Here is a 17,002-nt window from a genome sequence, read left to right as displayed (position 1 = left end):
CACCAGCTTTTTTATTGAAAGACGGACCTCTAGAGCTGGTGCGGTGATGTGATTACGTGTCCCATAATGACCAGCACTCACAGTGCTTGTCACTGTCTGAATTTGAACTTAGTCGGATGCCTTTACCTGGTTTGTGCCCCAGACCTAAAATGCTGTGGAATTAACATTTCCTTGTGATGTCCTGTTTGGGGGCAGGGGCTGTCGGGCCTCTGCTTCTTCCTGGATGTGGAGCAGAAGAAGGCCAAATAAAAAGCTGGCTCAGAACCAATACCAAGAGGGAAAAGGAGCTGAGAACCCTCTAGCTGCTGAGCCGGAGTTTAGCAGGGAGAGAGTTCCTTCTAGGAAGAAATGGGGGGTCATCAGCCAGCCTTCCCCAACCCAGGGTCCCCAGATGTTGCTGAGCTACAAGGCAGCCATCCCTGACCATTGGCCATGCTGGCTGGGGATAACGGGAATTGTAGTCCAGCAACATCTGGGGAATCTAGGCTGGAAAAAGCTGCTGTTCCCTTGTGCCAATTCAGATTCCAGTTGGGGGGCTCTGGTGACAGCCGTGCCTCTCAGTAGATTTTAAAAAACAGCCCTGCATTTCTGGGAGAAGGCTAAACTAAACCCATCTCTGCAAGCAAAGAGTTTTTTTTGGTATGGAGGAGAATTCATAATTCCCTGTGCATAGAAAATAAGCATAGCAGGGAAAGGGTTCAAAACTCACCTCCTGGCACAGGAACCAGAGGGGCTGCACTGTTAGCCTGTTGCTGCAAAACAACCAAGAATCTTGTGCCACCCAAAAGGCTAGCAGATTTATTAGAGCAAGCTTTTCTGGACTGTAGCTGCATCTGACAAAATCTCACGCCATGATTTGTCGATCTGATGCACTAGTTTGATTTGTGTGGGAATTTTTGCCTTGAAAAGTGGAGCGTTCTAGCATGTGGCCGTCCCTCGCCCTCTACAACTGAAGCAGTGCAGAACAGACAGAGCACCACCACCTAAGCCAGCATTTCTCAGAGGTCTGGCGTTTACCCTGTGTGCTTCTAACCTTTATTCTGTGGTCTCTCCCCGCGCCCCCTCGGCATCATCTGTTCCACAGCAAAGCATGCTGAGATACTGGCAAACCATCCTGGGAGTTGAAGTGGCTGCGCAGCACCTCCCTGCAAAGACCTCTGCCCCTCCTCACCAAGAAACAGCTGTTCCCAAATCAGGTTGAGATGACAGAGCCAGGAAGAGAGCAGCTGCCCCCTGCCCCCCCATGCATCCAGTTCAAGGTGAATGTGTTCCACCTGTAGCAGCCATATCGGGGGTCAGACTAAGTAGCCTCATGCAGTCTCATGCTTCATGTTCTTGCTGAGCTCTTCCTTGAATATATTGTTGTAAGCTGACGAGACACAGGAATTCCTTGTCTTGTCAAAGGTCATACAATTGTATATCTTGTTCTCCGCTGTTCTCTCCTTATCATGGCTACCCTATAACCCAGTTCTTGTATTATAAACAATGGTGCTAGGAGAAGAAATGTTGAGGACTGCAACCCCACACGGGAGAGAGAGGAGGAGCCGTTTCATATGTGTCACAATGTCTATAAAACCAATGTGCTGATGTATTTCGGGGCTTCTCGCTCTTTGGAAATGATTCCAGCCTTAAGCCCGCGCGTTAAATAAAGAATCTCTTTTTCCTTCACTCCGTGGTCTCTGACTCTGGGTTCTACAACACACCCACCCAAATCATGCCGTGTTGCCTTCAGTGGGCAGGTGTGTGGCTGGAGAGAGGAATTTCAAACCGTGGATTGAATCCAGGTGGACAGAAGGGTGCTGCTCACAGAAGGTGCCTCTACCCAGTTCTTGGTGTCACATGACAGCTCACCCCATTCAGCGGAGTCCCCCTGACCTCTAGCATGTTCAGGGGGCTGGAGGAAGGTGCCATGGCAAGCAGTAACTGGGGCTACCACAACTATCCTAGCATGGCTAAGCAAACCAACACCTGTAATGGGACAGGAAAACAAAGTCCCTATTCATGCCAAACAGAAACAGTCAAGCTTTCTGAGAAGTTCTGATTTGGTGGTTTCCTACTGAAGCCTCCCTCTTGGAGTGTTCTGGAGACTGCATGTTCTCCCACTGCTTTCTGCATGGCACCATTCCTGATGCCAGGTCTGTGTCGGTTTATCCTTTTGCATGCAGACAAGTCCATCTTTGGCAGTGATAGGGTGTCTCACAGATGAGCATTCGCCTTCGACATCTCTGCTGCTACAATCCACTGGAAAGCAAGCTGTGAACAAGGGAGCGGGGTGAGAGCGGCTAGGCATGGGCACAAGGCGGGCTCTATTTTTAGGGGCAGACTCACTGCTATATCGGTCCCATGCTGCTGCCAGTCGTGTTGCCAAGGGCTCTGTGGAAGCCAAGAACACTGAGCAGTGGGAGGTTTTAGCTGAGCACAGCCGGTTCCTATTCCGCTCGCATGGACCACCTGGAGGAAGCAGCAGTTCAGGCAGACCCAGACGGCGACGCAGTCCTGGAAGTCGGAGAAAAGCTTTTCCCTGTCAGCAGGTGGGCGCTAGCCTGCCACAGCCGCTACTTCGAGGCCATGTTCTTCGGGGGCACCCGGGAGCGCACCCAGCGGCATATCCGGATCAGGGGGGTTGAGGCCGCACCGTTCCAGGCCCTTCTGGGCTTCACCCGGACGGGCACCCTCCATGTCACACGCCACAACATCGCCAGCCTGCTCGAGGCAGCTGACTTCCTCCAGTGTGACAGGGCCAAGAGGCGCTGTGAGGCATTTCTGGAAAGGGAGCTCCACGTCTCCAACTGCTTCAGCCTGATGGCCTACGCCCAGCAGTTCGCCTGCACGGAGCTCCGTTCTGCAGCCCTCTGTGTGGCCCTGACTCACTGGGCCGATGTGGCGGCCCTTGAGGAGTTCAAGGAGCTCCCCAAGGACACGTTGCTGGGCCTGCTGCGGAGTGATGAGCTCTTTGTGGCACGAGAGGATGTTGTCTTTGATGCAGTGATGCGGTGGGTGGCCACGAACCCAGCGGGCCGGGAGCAGGACTTCTTGGAGCTGGTGGGACTGGTGCGAGTCCCCTTCCTGAGCCTCTCCTTCCTGGACCTCCTGGTGAAGCGCAGCAAGCGCCCTGGGCAGGACGTCTCAGCTCAGCTGGTGAAGCAGCTGGACAGCTGCCCACCCCCCAGCTGGAGGGACGTGGCACACTCCCCCTGCACTGGCCGGAGCTATGATACCCTCTACGTGCTGGCTGGGAAGCACGACAAAGAGCAGCAAGAGCTCTTCCAGTTTCTCCCCAAGACTGGCGCGTGGCAGGCCTGTTCTCCGCTCAAGCGCAAGAACCTCACCCAGTATGCTGTGGCCGCAGTAGGTAACTCTCCTGGCCCGGGAGGAGGGCAGCCGGGGCGCCCACCCTGCAGTCCAGTTGGCCAGGAGGGGCACATGCTTCGTATCCAGGAGAAAAGAGCCAGGAGCAAATGCCTGCTGTGACCCTGGCCTGTGATGCAGGAGTCAAACTGTGGTAACTCACTCCAAGGGGATTAAATTGCACTCTGTACATGCTCAAAAGCACTCTTTTCTTTATCTTTTGTCTTCGAGCTAAGCCCTTGGCCATACTAAGGAAAGTACTTGGATGCCAAACTCCCAGTCCTTTCCCCCCAAGCACACAGCATTGCTGGGAATTGCGTTGGGATCTCCCTGAGCTAAGACTTGCCCCAGCTTAGCCCTGTGGGGCCCTTTCCATTGCCAGAGCGAAGCAATCTTAGGGCTTAATGGGAAGAAGAGAGGTCCTCTGAACATGAGCAGAGTGGATTCTCTTCACCAGTCTATAACCAGAGGCTGGGATTCTAAGCAGCAGTGGGCCTGGCTTAAAGCACAGGTACGTTCAGAAGAGGATTAGACAAACTGGAGGAGGGGGAGGAGAGGTCTCCTGACAGCTACTAGCTGTGATGGCTAAAGGTCATGAGCCGACTTCTGAATACAAGTGGCTGAGTGAAGCCCCAGCAGGGGAGGGGGCTCCCTCCACACCGAGCTCAGGGGCTTCCTGGAGGAATCCAGTTGGCCAGCACAGGAAGTGAGATGCTGACCAAGGCAGACTTTTGGTCTGATTTGTCAAGGGGTTCCTTTTGTGTCCTTATTAAAAGAAGATTAGGCAAAGGAAGAGAAGAGGTTCTAGGTGCTGGGGCAAACAGCAGGGCATGGCAGCTGCCATCAGGACTGGCCCATGGGCTTCTCACTGGGCATATCTGGCTGGCCACTGTTGGAAGCAGGATGTCGGGTTACATGGGCCTGATCAAGCAGGGCTGCTCTTTTGTTCGCTGCCGCCTCCACTGCTCATTCCCTGCAGTGACACCGGTTTCATTGACTTACCATGTTTCTAGCAGGCCGCTCCACCGTTTCAATTCACAGGGTGGCTTATAACAATAATGCAAGATTGTTCTTCTTTCTGCTTGGAATGGTTTGTACTGTTGAATGGTTTGTACTGTATTTTTTAATATTTTGTTAGCTATTCTGTTGATTATAAATTGTTTTTTAAAAAGAGACTGATAGAAATAATACACTTGCACTGGGTATGCCCTGCTGTTATAGCGTTAATAGTTGATTTATCAGATGAGCTGTAGTGGATTAATTGATCTCATAATGAATTTGCACATGGGTAGCAACAATAAGTGGCCATTTTTCCCTGTAGAAGAGGCGTTCAGATTTAGGAAACCAGGATGGTGTGTCCTCCTCCTGCATGCAGATGGCTTTGTGCTCTGTCCGCAGGCAACTTCCTCTTCGTGACGGGTGGATACTTCCGGGAAGAGTTTTTCTGGTCCAGCGTGGACTGGGTGTTGATCTACAACAGCTGGGATGACAGCTGGCTGGAAGGTCCCGCCATGAAGAAGGCTCGCAATAGCCACTGCGCCGTGGGAGTCGGCTTCCACCTGTACGTGATGGGCGGCAGCACCGAAGAGGGCATCACACCAGATGTGGAGCGCCTGGCGCCAACAGATCCTGCATGGGAGAGCACAAAGCCCCTGGTGCACCCCGTGGAACGCGCTGGGGCAGTCAGCGTGGGGACGCGAATCTATGTGATCTGTGGCCTGGATGAGAACGGAGACGTGTGCCGGGCGGTGCAGCGGCTGAATGTAGAGACCGACGTTTGGGATGTCGTTTCTTTCTCCCCACTTCCTAGCTGAGGCTTGTCACAGCTTCCTTGTGCCATTCTGGTGGTTTTGCTGGGAGACCTATGCCTGACCTGTAGGCTCCTTTCAGAGCGAAAACTCTTGGGATTCCTTGTGGGCAAAGGAGGGAAGGGGAGATCAGCGCAGAAAAGAAGCGAAAGGTGCACCAGAAATGTCTTATTTAGCCCACATGTTTTGACTTTTCTCAGGTGCATTATAAAGGTAAATTCCACACTATCAATTTATAGACAAGATAGTCTTACAAAATAATAGGGTGCAATCCTATGCATGCTTAGTCCTACAGCTCCCAGCATTTCCTGGCTAGCGTAACTGGCTGGGGCATGCTGGGAGTTGTAGGATTTTTTTTTTCTGTCTAAACATGCATGGGATTGTGCCCTCAAAGACTGAGATATATCATAAAGATTGAACATGAAAAACAGCTGTGCAAAATAACACGGCCTTTGTAATGGAACATGGACATTGTTGTAACATGGCTATAATAAAACCAAATCCTGTTTCTCTTAAAATAACACCAAGGACCAAGTTGATAACACCAAATATAGAGCATTTCAGCAAACACACCGTATGGCTTAATTTGTAAAACCTTTTGCACAACATGATCAAACGTATCGTTATTAGCCCTCTGCAGCTGACTTCTCTTAGGGTTAGCTGTGCTGGCTGGGGAATGCTGGGAGTTGTAGGACTTTTTTCTGTCCAAACATGCCTTGGATGGCACTCTTAAGTTCCGTTGTGGGGCAGCACCAACACTCAGGCTGGCTTAGGGTTACAGGGGCATTGTTCCATCCCACTGGCTTTCCATGGAATACCTCCAGAGTGCTTTGGAGGGTTTTCCCTTCTGGCCCGAGTTATGTTCTTCTCTTTCCTCCTGCCCTCAGGTATGACCTCTGTGTCACAGCACTGAACGGTGCCATCTACACCATCGGAGGGGGTGCCTTTCGCTTTGACATGGACACAGGTGAATGGACACCAGTGGATGAGGAGTGCTTGACTGGGAAGTTCTTTAAGGGCTGCGGCACAGCAAACGGACGGATTTACCTCCTGGCGCAGAGGCAAGGGAACGGGGCCATCCCAAACATGGTGATCTTGGACCCCTATCTTGACCTGTGCCAGGAGGTGGACAACAGACTCCCCTGCCCCCTCCCCATCCATGCGACCGCCTCCATACGGAGATTCGACACGTGGGCGTGATGGACACGTCGGGGTGCGCCCAAGCCCTTCTGGGAGAAAGGTGCTGATGCAGTTTCTATGGCTGCCAACTTTGCAAGAGTCCAGTTGTGTGAAACGCTTGCAGACAAGCAACCCTTCAGCTCTCAAAGTGGGAGCAGCCCTCTCTCTGGGATCTCGAAAGGGAGAAGGGGGGATCCGGCTGCATCCAGGTGGTGTCAGTTAGCAGCTAGCCCGCCGTGAACACCCTCACCCCAGGTATGGGGCGTCTCCTGAAGGACGGGCTCCCAGCAGGGGGTGACCTTCCCTGCCCTTTTCAATGAGAAATCACGAACTTGTGCCAGTCACAAAGCCACCTTCCTGCCTCCGTCTCCAAGCAGTTTTCAAACTGTTTTTTAAATGGTGGGGGGAAGGCTAAATAAAGTAGGTATAGAATGTACTAAATAGTCTTTTGATTGGATACTCGTGCAGGCGCTTGGGGAAGCAGGAGCAGGGCAGCCTGCCTGTCTGAGCCAAGGCCGGGCGGGTGGGGTGGGGGCTGAATTCCACCTGGAGCCAGGTATGCATGACAGATCAGGAGCAAACGTAGCAATAGTGAGCAGGGCTTGTTCTACGGCCACCCCCATCGGTTCCACACTTAAGGCGAACAAGGAATAATTTCCAAGGAAATAAAACTCCTGTTTCTTTGGAAGACCAGCTATTATTATTATTATTATTATTATTATTGCATTTATCCCGCCTTTATTCCTCTTGCAAGGAACCCAAGGCGGCTTACATTATCCTCCTCCTCTCCATTTTATCCTCACAACAACAACCCTGTGAGGTAGGTTGGGCTGAGAGTGTGTGACTGGCCCAAAGTCACCCAATGAGCTTCCATGGCCGAGTGGGGACTAGAACCCGGATCTCCCAGCTCCCAGTCCAACGCTCTTGCCACTACACCACACTGGCTCTGGCTAGTCATGCCCAGCTGGAGCAAGATATGGGGCGGTGGCGGGGAGAGAACTGCAGTAGCCTTCAGCGGCCTTTTCTCCCTTGGGAAGGAGTTGGAGGTACCACCAGCCCCTTAGCACAGCCGAGCAGAGGTAGTGGGGCGTTCCTGAGCTCCTTCATGCAGGGAGGGTCCTCCTGGCCAAAAGACGTCCGGGGTCCTACCCTGTGGAGCGCCCTCCGGCTGAGAAAAGGCCAGCCCAGGGGCACCACCGCTCACGCCAAGGGAGCAGCAGCGCCAGCCCCACTCCAGCGCTGAGGGCTGCACCAAGAGGCTCTGCCTGCTGTGAGAGGCTGCTGGGGCCCTGAAACAGTGGGGCAAGGGGCGCGGGGATTGCTCTCCACCCCCCACTTGTCAGGTCTCCACATGTGTCTGCGTCTGCTGGCTTTTTACAGCAGCAACAGCCGGGTCCCCATACTAACCAGTACACGCCTGGAGGGCCTTCAGCTGTCCCTCAGCCCCTGGACATCCATGCTGCCAGGCGCTCTGCTAAAGATGCCAGTCCGGGGAGGGGGGGGGGGACGGTCCCCTGAGAGGGAGGCGGAAGCATCTGCTGCCTAGGTCCCGGACTTGCTCTCTGTGTGGCCCCTCCTCGGCCGCTGCTGGTGGCTCTCCGAAGCACCCAGGTCCTCAAGTGGGGTAGAGGCTGTGGGCTCCACCGCTGGTGGGCTGGTGCTCACAGGCTGACCGCGACAGGAGGGGATGCGGGCTGGCCAGGAGCTCCAAGGCTCTGGACGGCACAGCCTCTCGGCCCTGCAGGCAGGCAGAGGCACCCAAGGAGCTGCTGAGTCTGTTGCGTGTGTGGCCTGGCATCACGGGCAGCGCCTCAGGCCAGCGTCACGTCCTGGCCTGATCCAGGACCTTGGCGCAGCTTCGCGCCGCACATGCTGCTCCCGCACCCAGTGGCCGATGCTGTGCCGCAGAGGGCTTTTCTTCCCGGGCTCTGGGTGCCCAACTAAGAAGGTGCCAAATATCTAGGGGGCTCCCAGGGTGTCCTTTGAGCCTGGCGCGCGAATGGGAAAAAGAGGAAGGCGATGGGACAGCTGTCTCTGGTCAAGCTGGTGAAGATGTCCAAATGTTAGGCATCTTCTGCAAGTGTACCATGGAACAGAATTCCGTCTGCCTCTTACCTGGAAAATGGGTCTGCGCACATAATGGATGAGTAGCGTTAAAGGCTACCGTCTAAATTACTGCTACCACCACTACCAATAACAAACAACTACATTATACTAGGATATATAAATAGCAAAGGAAGTCCTGTAGATTGGTGTAATGCCCAACTAACCACAGTATTCACCTAGCTGACTAACATGAATACAAAGAAATTGATAAATATCTCCAAACAATTCATCTCTGTAAGCCACTAATCTCTCTAACCTCACCAAAGGTTCATTTAGAAATGGGCAAATTGAACCAGCAGCTGGGCTAGCATTCTCTCATGGGCAGCGTTGCTGTTCAGCATGCATCCTCCTGACCTCATCGAGGAGAAAGATGGGAGGAAAGGGGATTGTTTGAGCTGGCACCATTGGCAGGAAGGGGCTCAGAGCATGCTTCATATGGCCACATCTAAGCACTTCCCTCTCGTGGGGCAGAAATGTATTTGTGCCCCATCCTACAATGTAAAAATAGTTCAGGGGGCTTCCAAGTTATATTGGAACATTGGAACAAGATGAAATGTTCTGGGGTGTCTAGAAGAGTCTGCCTGTCACTGTACAAGGAGGGTAGAGCCAGGTGCTTTCTTAATATCCTGCCTTTCTTTCAGAACCCCAAGCAGCTTCCCTTGTACCTATATAGCAGATAATGTTGTCCTCCTTTTGACACCAGACTAACTGGTGTCGAAATAGAGGGAAGTGGCCACTTTGGCCTCCCCTCAGCACCATCTCCTTCCTCAGGGGACCCAGAGGCTGGGCTCACACCACACAGCAACCCACCCTGCAAATAAGCTAAGCAACGCAGGTTATTTTCAGAACAACCCGCTGTCCCCAGCTGGTATTCCAGGGTCCTCCATGGCAGAACCCATTTTGTCTGCCCATCCTGCCCCCTCCCGCTCCTTTTGGATCCCTCAGGACACCAGCAGAGCCTAGACCGCTGTGGTGCAGGAAGGATCCATAATGCAAAGTTATTTGGAGAAGGAAACAAACCACCAGCCTCCTGTTTAGCACCAAAAGAGTGGCCTGATGTTGTGCACTGGTGGTGCCTCGCCCCCAAAAGAGGAAATATGTCACCCCAAAAGCAAGATGCAGACGTGCATCTGCAAACTGATATGCATAGATGTGTCTTTAGAAATAAATTACTGTATTTAAACAGAAATGCAGTCCACCCCACTCTAGCGGGATCATGGGGCCTGTGTGCCTGCCCGGTCAGTCCGTTGTCCAGGTGGTGATGGTGGGTGGGCAAGAGTTCTTCGGGTTCCTGGGCTTTAAGCTGGACATGGCTTGGGCAGCGCTTCAGCTAGAGGTGGGTCCTCTGCAAAAGCAGACAGGGGGCCACCCCTGGGCCTCAGACCAGTTTTTCCCCAGCCTGGCTTGCCTGAGTGCCCTCGACTGAGGCATTGCACCCAAGTTCTTCTGTGTGCAAAGCACATCCTCCCCCCAAGCCACCCTTTAGCCTCATAGCCCGTGATGTCGGCAGTTCCTCCTTCCCACCCACAGGCCTCTGTGCCTCCTCTCTTGCCCTACCACGACTCCCAGCAGGCCCTGCTCTGAGCCCTGGAGTTTGCAGGGGGGACTGAGCCCGGGGCTCCTTGGGGGATGCGGTGAAGGCTTGGCTCTGTTGCGAGCGCTGTTGCAGAACTGGGCCACCATGGACGCCGGCCAGCAAGGTGAGTCAGCGGTGCGCGTCAAGGCTGCCCTTCTGGGTCAGGCCAAGCTGGGCCAGTGGCCCCATTGTCTTGCTCCCAATGATGGCCACCCAAGAAGACCCCATGAGCACAAAGGTGGAAGCACGGCCCGCTTGCGTTTGGTTTTCACAGGTAGACTGGAGGCTCAATTCCCCTCTCCCCAAATTGGCAAAAGGACTCCCACCTCCAATGCTGGGTCCTTCTACATCCCAATGTGGGCCTGAATGGCTGCTCCAGACAAACAAATCTCTGCCAAATGTCTCCCCATGTTGTATTTTGTAAAAAAAAAAAAAATTAAAGAGGGGGGCGCCAGGAGTGCTTGTCTATGCGCATGCAAGCGGAGCTCGCTGGCTTTCGGGGCGGCTCCTTCAGTGGAAGAGCCTCCTTAAGCAATCGCATGATTCCGTGAAAGGGCCCCTACGCAATCCATGGATGCCTTCTTAAGGGCACGCGCATGCGCAGCTCCTGCCCCAGCACCATTGGTGCGCCCTCCCGTGCCAGCATTGGCATCGCCGCTTGATCTTAATGTCACCCCTTCTCACGCCTTGGCACATCTGATGGCCACCCACCTCGATGGCTTTAAACAGGGATTGGACAAAGTCATGGAGAAAAAGGCTATCCAGGGCTACTAGTCCTCATAGCTATGTGCTCCCTCCAGGATCAGGGGGAGTATGCTGGGGAACCTGTACAGGAGGCTGCTGTTGCACCCCTGTCCTGCTTGTGGGTTTCCCGTAGGTTGGCGGTTGGCCACTGCTGTGTGAACTGCTGGACTAGGTGGACCCACGGTCTGACCCAGCAGGGCTCTTCTTATATGAACGAGAAGCCATGTCTGTACCATAATTTCTTCCCTTTTTTGTCTCCACTCCACTCCACTGTGCCTTTCTACTCTGCCTCCAGCTGTCCTCTCCTACGTGGTCTCTTTGTCCCAACTCCCCTGCCTTGCTTGGCCCAGCTCCACCACCACATGGGCACAGACAACAACAGTCCTCTCCAGCTGGTGGTCTTTGTACAGAAAACCACGAAGATGACTGACACCAAGTCAGACCTCTGGTCCACCTAACGGGCGCTAGCACTCCGCTTTTTTAAAAAGGCTAAGATTCCGGACCTCATTGTTCTGAATAAAGGGCTCATTTAAATCAGAAGCTGCCTGATATAGAGTCAGACCCTGGGTCCAGTACCGTCAACGCTGACCGGCAGCAATGGCTCTCCAGAGTTTCAGGCAGGATCCTTTCCTAGCCCTACCTGGAGATGATGCCCGGAACTGAGCCTGGAACTTTTCGTACGGATGGCCGTGAATTTCTCCACGAATCTCAGGGAGGCCGAATGCCAACGCATTCGGTCCCCCAAAATTGTTGGTGAAATTCTCCACCCCCCCGCCCCCCCCGGGATGGGACTTACCTCCCTCGAATGTCCCTCTCGGCAGCGGGTCCCGGTGGCATTTCGGCGGGGGCGGCGGCCGGTCTTCCAACTGGCTGCCACCACCACCATTACAAGGTGAATGAAAAAACAACAACACACACCCGTGATAGGCTACATAACAATTAACGTAGCCTATCACGGCTAGATTTCCAAAGTCAGCCGTGATAGGCTACGTTAATCGTTACGTAGCCTATCACGGGTGACTTTGGAAAAAAAAAAAAAGTGCACACGCAAATGGCGGCGCCCATGGGCGCCGCCATTTGCGTTCCTTATTTGGGCCTGGGTAGTCTACATAAAGATTTACGTAGACTACGGCAAAAATAAGGGCAACGCAAATAGCGCGTATTATTTTTGCCGAAGTCTACGTAAATCTTTACGTAGACTACCCAGGCCCAAATAAGGAACGCAAATGGCGGTGCCCATGGGCGCCGCCATTTGCATATGCGCTTTTTTTCCCCCCCCCCAAAGTCACCCATGATAGGCTACGTAACGATTAACGTAGCCTATCACGGCTGACTTTGGAAATCTAGCCGTGATAGGCTATGTAAATCGTTACGTAGCCTATCACGGGTGTTTTTTAAATTCACTTTTGTATTTCGCGGCCGGGGAGACGGGGTGCTTCTCCCCGGCCTGAATTACGGCCGGGCGAGGCGGGGCGCCTCCCCCCACGGCCTGAATTTCGGCCGGGCGAGGCGAGGCACCTCCTCCCCCGGCCTGAACTTCGGGGGGAGAACTGAAGCGCCTCCCCCCCACCGCGAAGCAAGCTGCGGGACCAGGTAAGTGACTTTCGTACATCACTACAAAGCAGGGGTTCTGCCACTGAGCTGCACAACTGAGCCATTTTTAGAGGATGAAAATCTGAAATGAAGGCCAGTGCTTGATTGAGTTACCTACCAATGTGTATGGGTGAGACAGAGCCATTCATTTGTTTTCCTAAGACTAAGTGTACAGTTTAGCATGTCTGTGATGAGATGTAATTATAATAACCATGCTGCTTTTTTAAACAAGAAAGTTAGAATGTTATGGATGTTCCAAATACATACATACTATTTCAAATTGTAAAATCTGAGTTTTAATTTTTTAAGAGGTTTTTATCTACCTTTTATTGCCTTTGTGCCGTGGTCATGCTTGGAGGCCTTTGGCTGGCCACTGTTAGAGAAAAAGATGCTAGAATAGATGGACTGTGTTCTGATCCAGCAGGGCTCTGTGTACACTCTATGCTGTTTTCTTCTCTTCTCAGACCTCTCCAGAGAGTCCAAAAGACAGACAAAACCCACCGTATCTTGGAAATTTCTCACCTTAGTTCTCTTCCAGGTAATGATAAGCACAGTGTTCTTCATCTACAGCCGAAATCCTACGAAACCAAATTCTTTGGTCTCCGTTTCCTCCACGCTACTGCCAGCAAAAGAGCCTAAAAACATATCCTTCGCTGATGAGGGACCCTCAAACCTCACAATCCTCCTTTGGACCTGGCCGTTTAACAGGCCTTCCTCCATTGAAAGATGTTCCAAGGTCCTGGGCATCCCAGACTGCCACTTCACGGCCGACCGCAGGTGGTACAAAGAGGCCGATGTGGTGATCATCCACCACAGAGATGTGTACAGGAGCCCCAAGATGCTCCCCCAGGAGCCAAGACCACCGTCCCAGCGCTGGATCTGGTTCAGCCTGGAGTCTCCCCACAACTCCCACAACCTCCACTTCATGGACAACCTCTTCAACCTCACCATGTCCTACCGGAGGGACTCCGATATCTTCACCCCATACGGGTGGCTGGAAGTCCTCGACCAGCCTCAGGAGTTCACCATCCCGCCCAAGTCCAAGCTGGTGGCCTGGGCAGTCAGCAGCTGGCACCCAAACCTCCGCCGAGTGAAATATTATAAGGCCCTGAGGCAGTACATCCATGTGGACGTGTACGGGAGGCATCACATGCCTCTTCCTCAGGAGGAGCACCGCGCCACGTTGTCTCAGTACAAGTTCTACCTGGCCTTTGAGAACTCCATTCACGAGGACTACATCACTGAGAAGCTCTGGAAAAATGCCTTGGTCTCTGGGGCCGTGCCGGTTGTCCTGGGACCGCCACGGAGCAACTACGAGCGCTACTTGCCCCCAGAGGCGTTCATCCATGTCGATGACTTCCCCACAGCACGAGCACTGGCCAGTTTCCTACATGAGCTGGACAAGAACCCAGCACTGTACCAGGGCTACTTCCAGTGGCGCACATGGCTGAGACCCTTTGGACTCTCATCCTGGGATGTTCATTACTGCAGAGCATGCTGGGCCTTACAAACAAGGCCAACGCAATACCAGACTGTGCTGGCGCTGAGCCAGTGGTTCAAGTGAGGCGGTGGCCCGAGGCATGAGGCAGCACCTGCAACCTTCAGCCAGCAGACCTCTCCTGGAACAGTGCTGCCGAGGTCAAGACGAGCTCCTAACCAGCAGCCCTTGGCAGGCCGTGTGGAAAGACGGGCTGTCCAGTTTTGGGCATTCACGAAGGGCACAACCCCATGCATGTGTTGAGAGACAAAAGTCCTACAACTCCGAGCACGCCAGGACTTGTAGGACTTTTTCCCGTCTAAACCTGCGTAGGATTGCGTCTTTAATTAATTTGGCGTCCTTGATGTTTTAACTGTTGTCAGTTCTTCATTGGCTTGTTGATTATTTCATAATTGCTCATGTGCCATTGCTATTTTTATTGCACATGAGTGTAAGCTCACATTTTGATGTAGAGAAGCAGGCTAAGTATCAATAAATATAGAAATAAACGCCGCACGTGGAGGGGATGAACAGAGGTATGAGGGAAAGCGGAAGCGGGGGAGGCGGGGTTTCCACTGTCCACGGCACCCTCCCTTTCAGACAGTCCCCAAGGGTGTTTTTTTCCAGAATGTCCTCAGAGAATGTGCACTGAGAATGTTTGTTCTCAGTGTGAGCTGTCTTCCTCTTAAGTGGAACTGTTTTAGGTCCCAGAATGAGTGGCAGTGGTGCTCTGAGGTCTTATACGAGATGGTGTAAATTATAGAGTTGGAGGGGACCTTTGAGATCGTCTAGTTCAACCCCGTTCAGTGCAGGCTCTGCTCTGCAGGGTGCAGCTACAGCCTCCCTGACTGATGGCCGTCCACCCTCTGCTTAAATCCCTCCAGCGGAGGAGGACACGCCACTCCCAAGGCAGTCTGTTCCACTGCCCGACAGCTCTGTTAGGATGTTTCTCCTAATGTTTAGCCGAAATCTGCTTCCCTGCCATTTCCATCTGCTGCATCTAGTCCTGCCTTTGGAGAAGCATGTATAGGTTAAAGGATTGGGCTATGACTGGGGAGACCCAGCTTCAAACCCATGCTCAGCTATCACTCTCCCTCTCAGCCTGGCTTACCTTACAGGGTTGTTGTGCAGATACAACAGAGGGGGAATCCAGTGGACTGCCTTGAGCTTCATGGAGGGAAGGTGGGATTTAAATGTGGATCCCTTAAAGGGAGATTGCTGCCCCGCAGGCCCCCAAGAGCCGTAAGTGGAGATGCCAGAAACTGAGTTTGGGATGTTTTGCATGCAAAGCCTGAGTTGTGCTGATAAAACAAAAAACACTTTATTGCAGTACATGCCTGGCAACAGTCTGGGGATTCCCAGAGGTGCACAGATGGCTGTACGGTAGACACTGAAGTGTTAACATCCAGGAGATCCTGGGCCGCTAATTTTAGCATGGGCATAATGTTCTCCCACTGTTATAAATTGGGGCGGGGGGGGGGGAGTTGTGTGAGCTCCAGGGAATCTGGTTGGTTTGGGCACAAAGAAACAGGTTTGGCACAGATTATCCCACCCTTAGAATTGTTTTGTGTTTAACTCTCTGAGCACCAATCCCCCCCCCGCCAAATTGCAGATCTCATGCGGGGGGGCGGGCAGTGTTGTAGGAGTCCACCTTGATGTGCTCACTCCGCCATCTTGGCTGGAACTCTGGTGACTAAAAGAATGACTTAGATTCGAACCTTGTGATAGGAAACGCTTGAAAGAGGCCAAAATGGAGATGTCATCTTCTGGCTGTGCACATCTGGTGGGCTCTACTTTCAGCAGAAAGAGTGAAGGTGGTCCAGCAGAAGGCTTCCAGCTTGAACTGGAATCATGTGGGACTTGGACTGCCCTGGAACTGACCCCTCTGAACCTACGTCCACATGAAGCCCATGTCAACATCCATGAGCAATGTTGGAAAAGACACCTGTTCATTTGTGTAAATGTATTAATGCTCCCTCCCCTTCCCAACGCAGCTCCTGGAGTATTTAGATGCGCGTGCGCGTGCCTGTGAGAGTGAGTGCATGAGAGAGTGGCTTTCCCTTCCCATGAAGTCTCACCCATACTGGTATACAAGCCGCACAGTCCACAGGAGCAGCAAAGCGTGGTCTACGCACCCTCAGCTTTCCCCAAGCTACGGACAGAGGCTGATGAGGGCCAAAATCCCCGCTGCATGGCCATTTCCGCAGCAGAGTTTGGGGCATGGGGGACAGCCAGAAGTTCTGCCTCCCAGCGGTGCCGACTTGCTGTCTTTGCCGTCTTCAGCCCAGCCGGCGTCCCCGCTTGGCCAGGGGGAGCTGGGCGGCTGCTTGGCTCATGGCATCCCACAGTGCTTGGGCACGTCCCGCAGCTGCAGGTCCTCCCGGGGCGTCCAGGGCCGAGCGTAGCTCCCGTGCTGCAGCAGGATGCGGTTGAGGGTGTGCTCAAAATTGACATGGCGCCGGGCCATCAGGACGTACTCACGCCGCTCCGCCAGCATGGGGCAGTCGCAGGTGTTGGAGACCCAGACGTACTCGCGGTGGACGATGGGGAAGCGGTTGTGGTACGTGTGCTTCACCTGCACATCGTAGCGTGTTTCCTCGCCGATGTAGCACTTCGAGAGGATCCGGGCTCGGAAAACTGCAGAGGGCGGGGGGAGAGACAGCACTAGAATAAGGAAAGGCAGCCCGGCCGTGGGTGGGAACCACAGAATAATAGGGTTGGAAGGGGCCTACAAGACCATCGAGCCCAACCCCCGCCATCGAGACTTCCAGAAGTTGCTGCTTTCCCCATCACTGTTTCAGACCTATCTTCTAGTTTTAATTTATAGAACACTTTGCCATTTGAAGTGAGTGCTGCATCTTTGTTGTATTTGCCCTTGCAACGGCCCTGTGAGGTTGGCCAGTGTTTGCTGCTTTGCCTTTCTATCCTACTTTTCCCTTCAATTAACCCAATGTTATGATCACAACAAGCCTTCGCCAACCTGGCGCCCTCCAGATGTGGTAGACTACAACTCCCATGATCCCCAGCCAGATAGGTTGGTTGGGGGATTGTGGGAGCTGTAGTTCCAACACATCTGGAGGGGGTCAGGTTGGAGAAGACAAACCAGCAACAGGCTCAAATTCACCTGGTGCCTAAGTGGAAATCTGAACCCGCTTCCCTCTGGTCCTTCGC

The 17,002-nt window shown here is 53.2% G+C and overlaps 3 protein-coding genes across 4 annotated transcripts in view; 2 read left to right on the top strand and 1 right to left on the bottom strand.

Moving 5' to 3' along the window:
* Positions 1-1,660: 1,660 nt before the first annotated feature.
* On the top strand, positions 1,661-6,407 carry LOC146333433 (kelch-like protein 23). The gene is given in 3 exon segments (XM_084825945.1): positions 1,661-3,352; positions 4,747-5,167; positions 6,044-6,407. Coding segments are annotated over 3 exon segments (1,644 nt in total). The 5' UTR covers positions 1,661-2,442; the 3' UTR covers positions 6,357-6,407.
* A 3,559-nt stretch (positions 6,408-9,966) lies between these two features.
* On the top strand, positions 9,967-14,351 carry LOC146333432 (3-galactosyl-N-acetylglucosaminide 4-alpha-L-fucosyltransferase FUT3-like). 2 transcript variants are annotated; one of them, XM_084825973.1, is made up of 2 exons: positions 9,967-10,141; positions 12,819-14,351. In XM_084825973.1, exons 1-2 carry the CDS (start codon positions 10,123-10,125, stop codon positions 13,916-13,918), a joined length of 1,119 nt encoding a protein of 372 aa, XP_084682099.1. In that variant the 5' UTR covers positions 9,967-10,122; the 3' UTR covers positions 13,919-14,351. The 2 variants fall into 2 exon arrangements, with proteins under 2 accessions (XP_084682099.1, XP_084682097.1); XM_084825971.1 differs by lacking the exon at positions 9,967-10,141 and adding an exon at positions 12,201-12,354.
* Positions 14,255-17,002, bottom strand: part of LOC146333431 (ADAMTS-like protein 5) — a 37,762-nt gene continuing 35,014 nt past the window's right edge. The window contains exon 12 of the mRNA XM_084825970.1: positions 14,255-16,468. Within this exon, the coding sequence (XP_084682096.1) occupies positions 16,164-16,468 (305 nt within the window). The 3' untranslated portion in view covers positions 14,255-16,163. The remainder of the gene's footprint in view (positions 16,469-17,002) is intronic.

Source organism: Heloderma suspectum, chromosome Z, assembly GCF_057233095.1.
Source record: "Heloderma suspectum isolate Gila_16-S chromosome Z, 16-S_ref, whole genome shotgun sequence".
Taxonomy (NCBI): Eukaryota; Metazoa; Chordata; class Lepidosauria; order Squamata; family Helodermatidae; genus Heloderma; species Heloderma suspectum.
The sequence above is the reverse complement of the archived record's forward strand: the minus strand, read 5'-3'. Positions and strand labels throughout refer to the sequence as shown.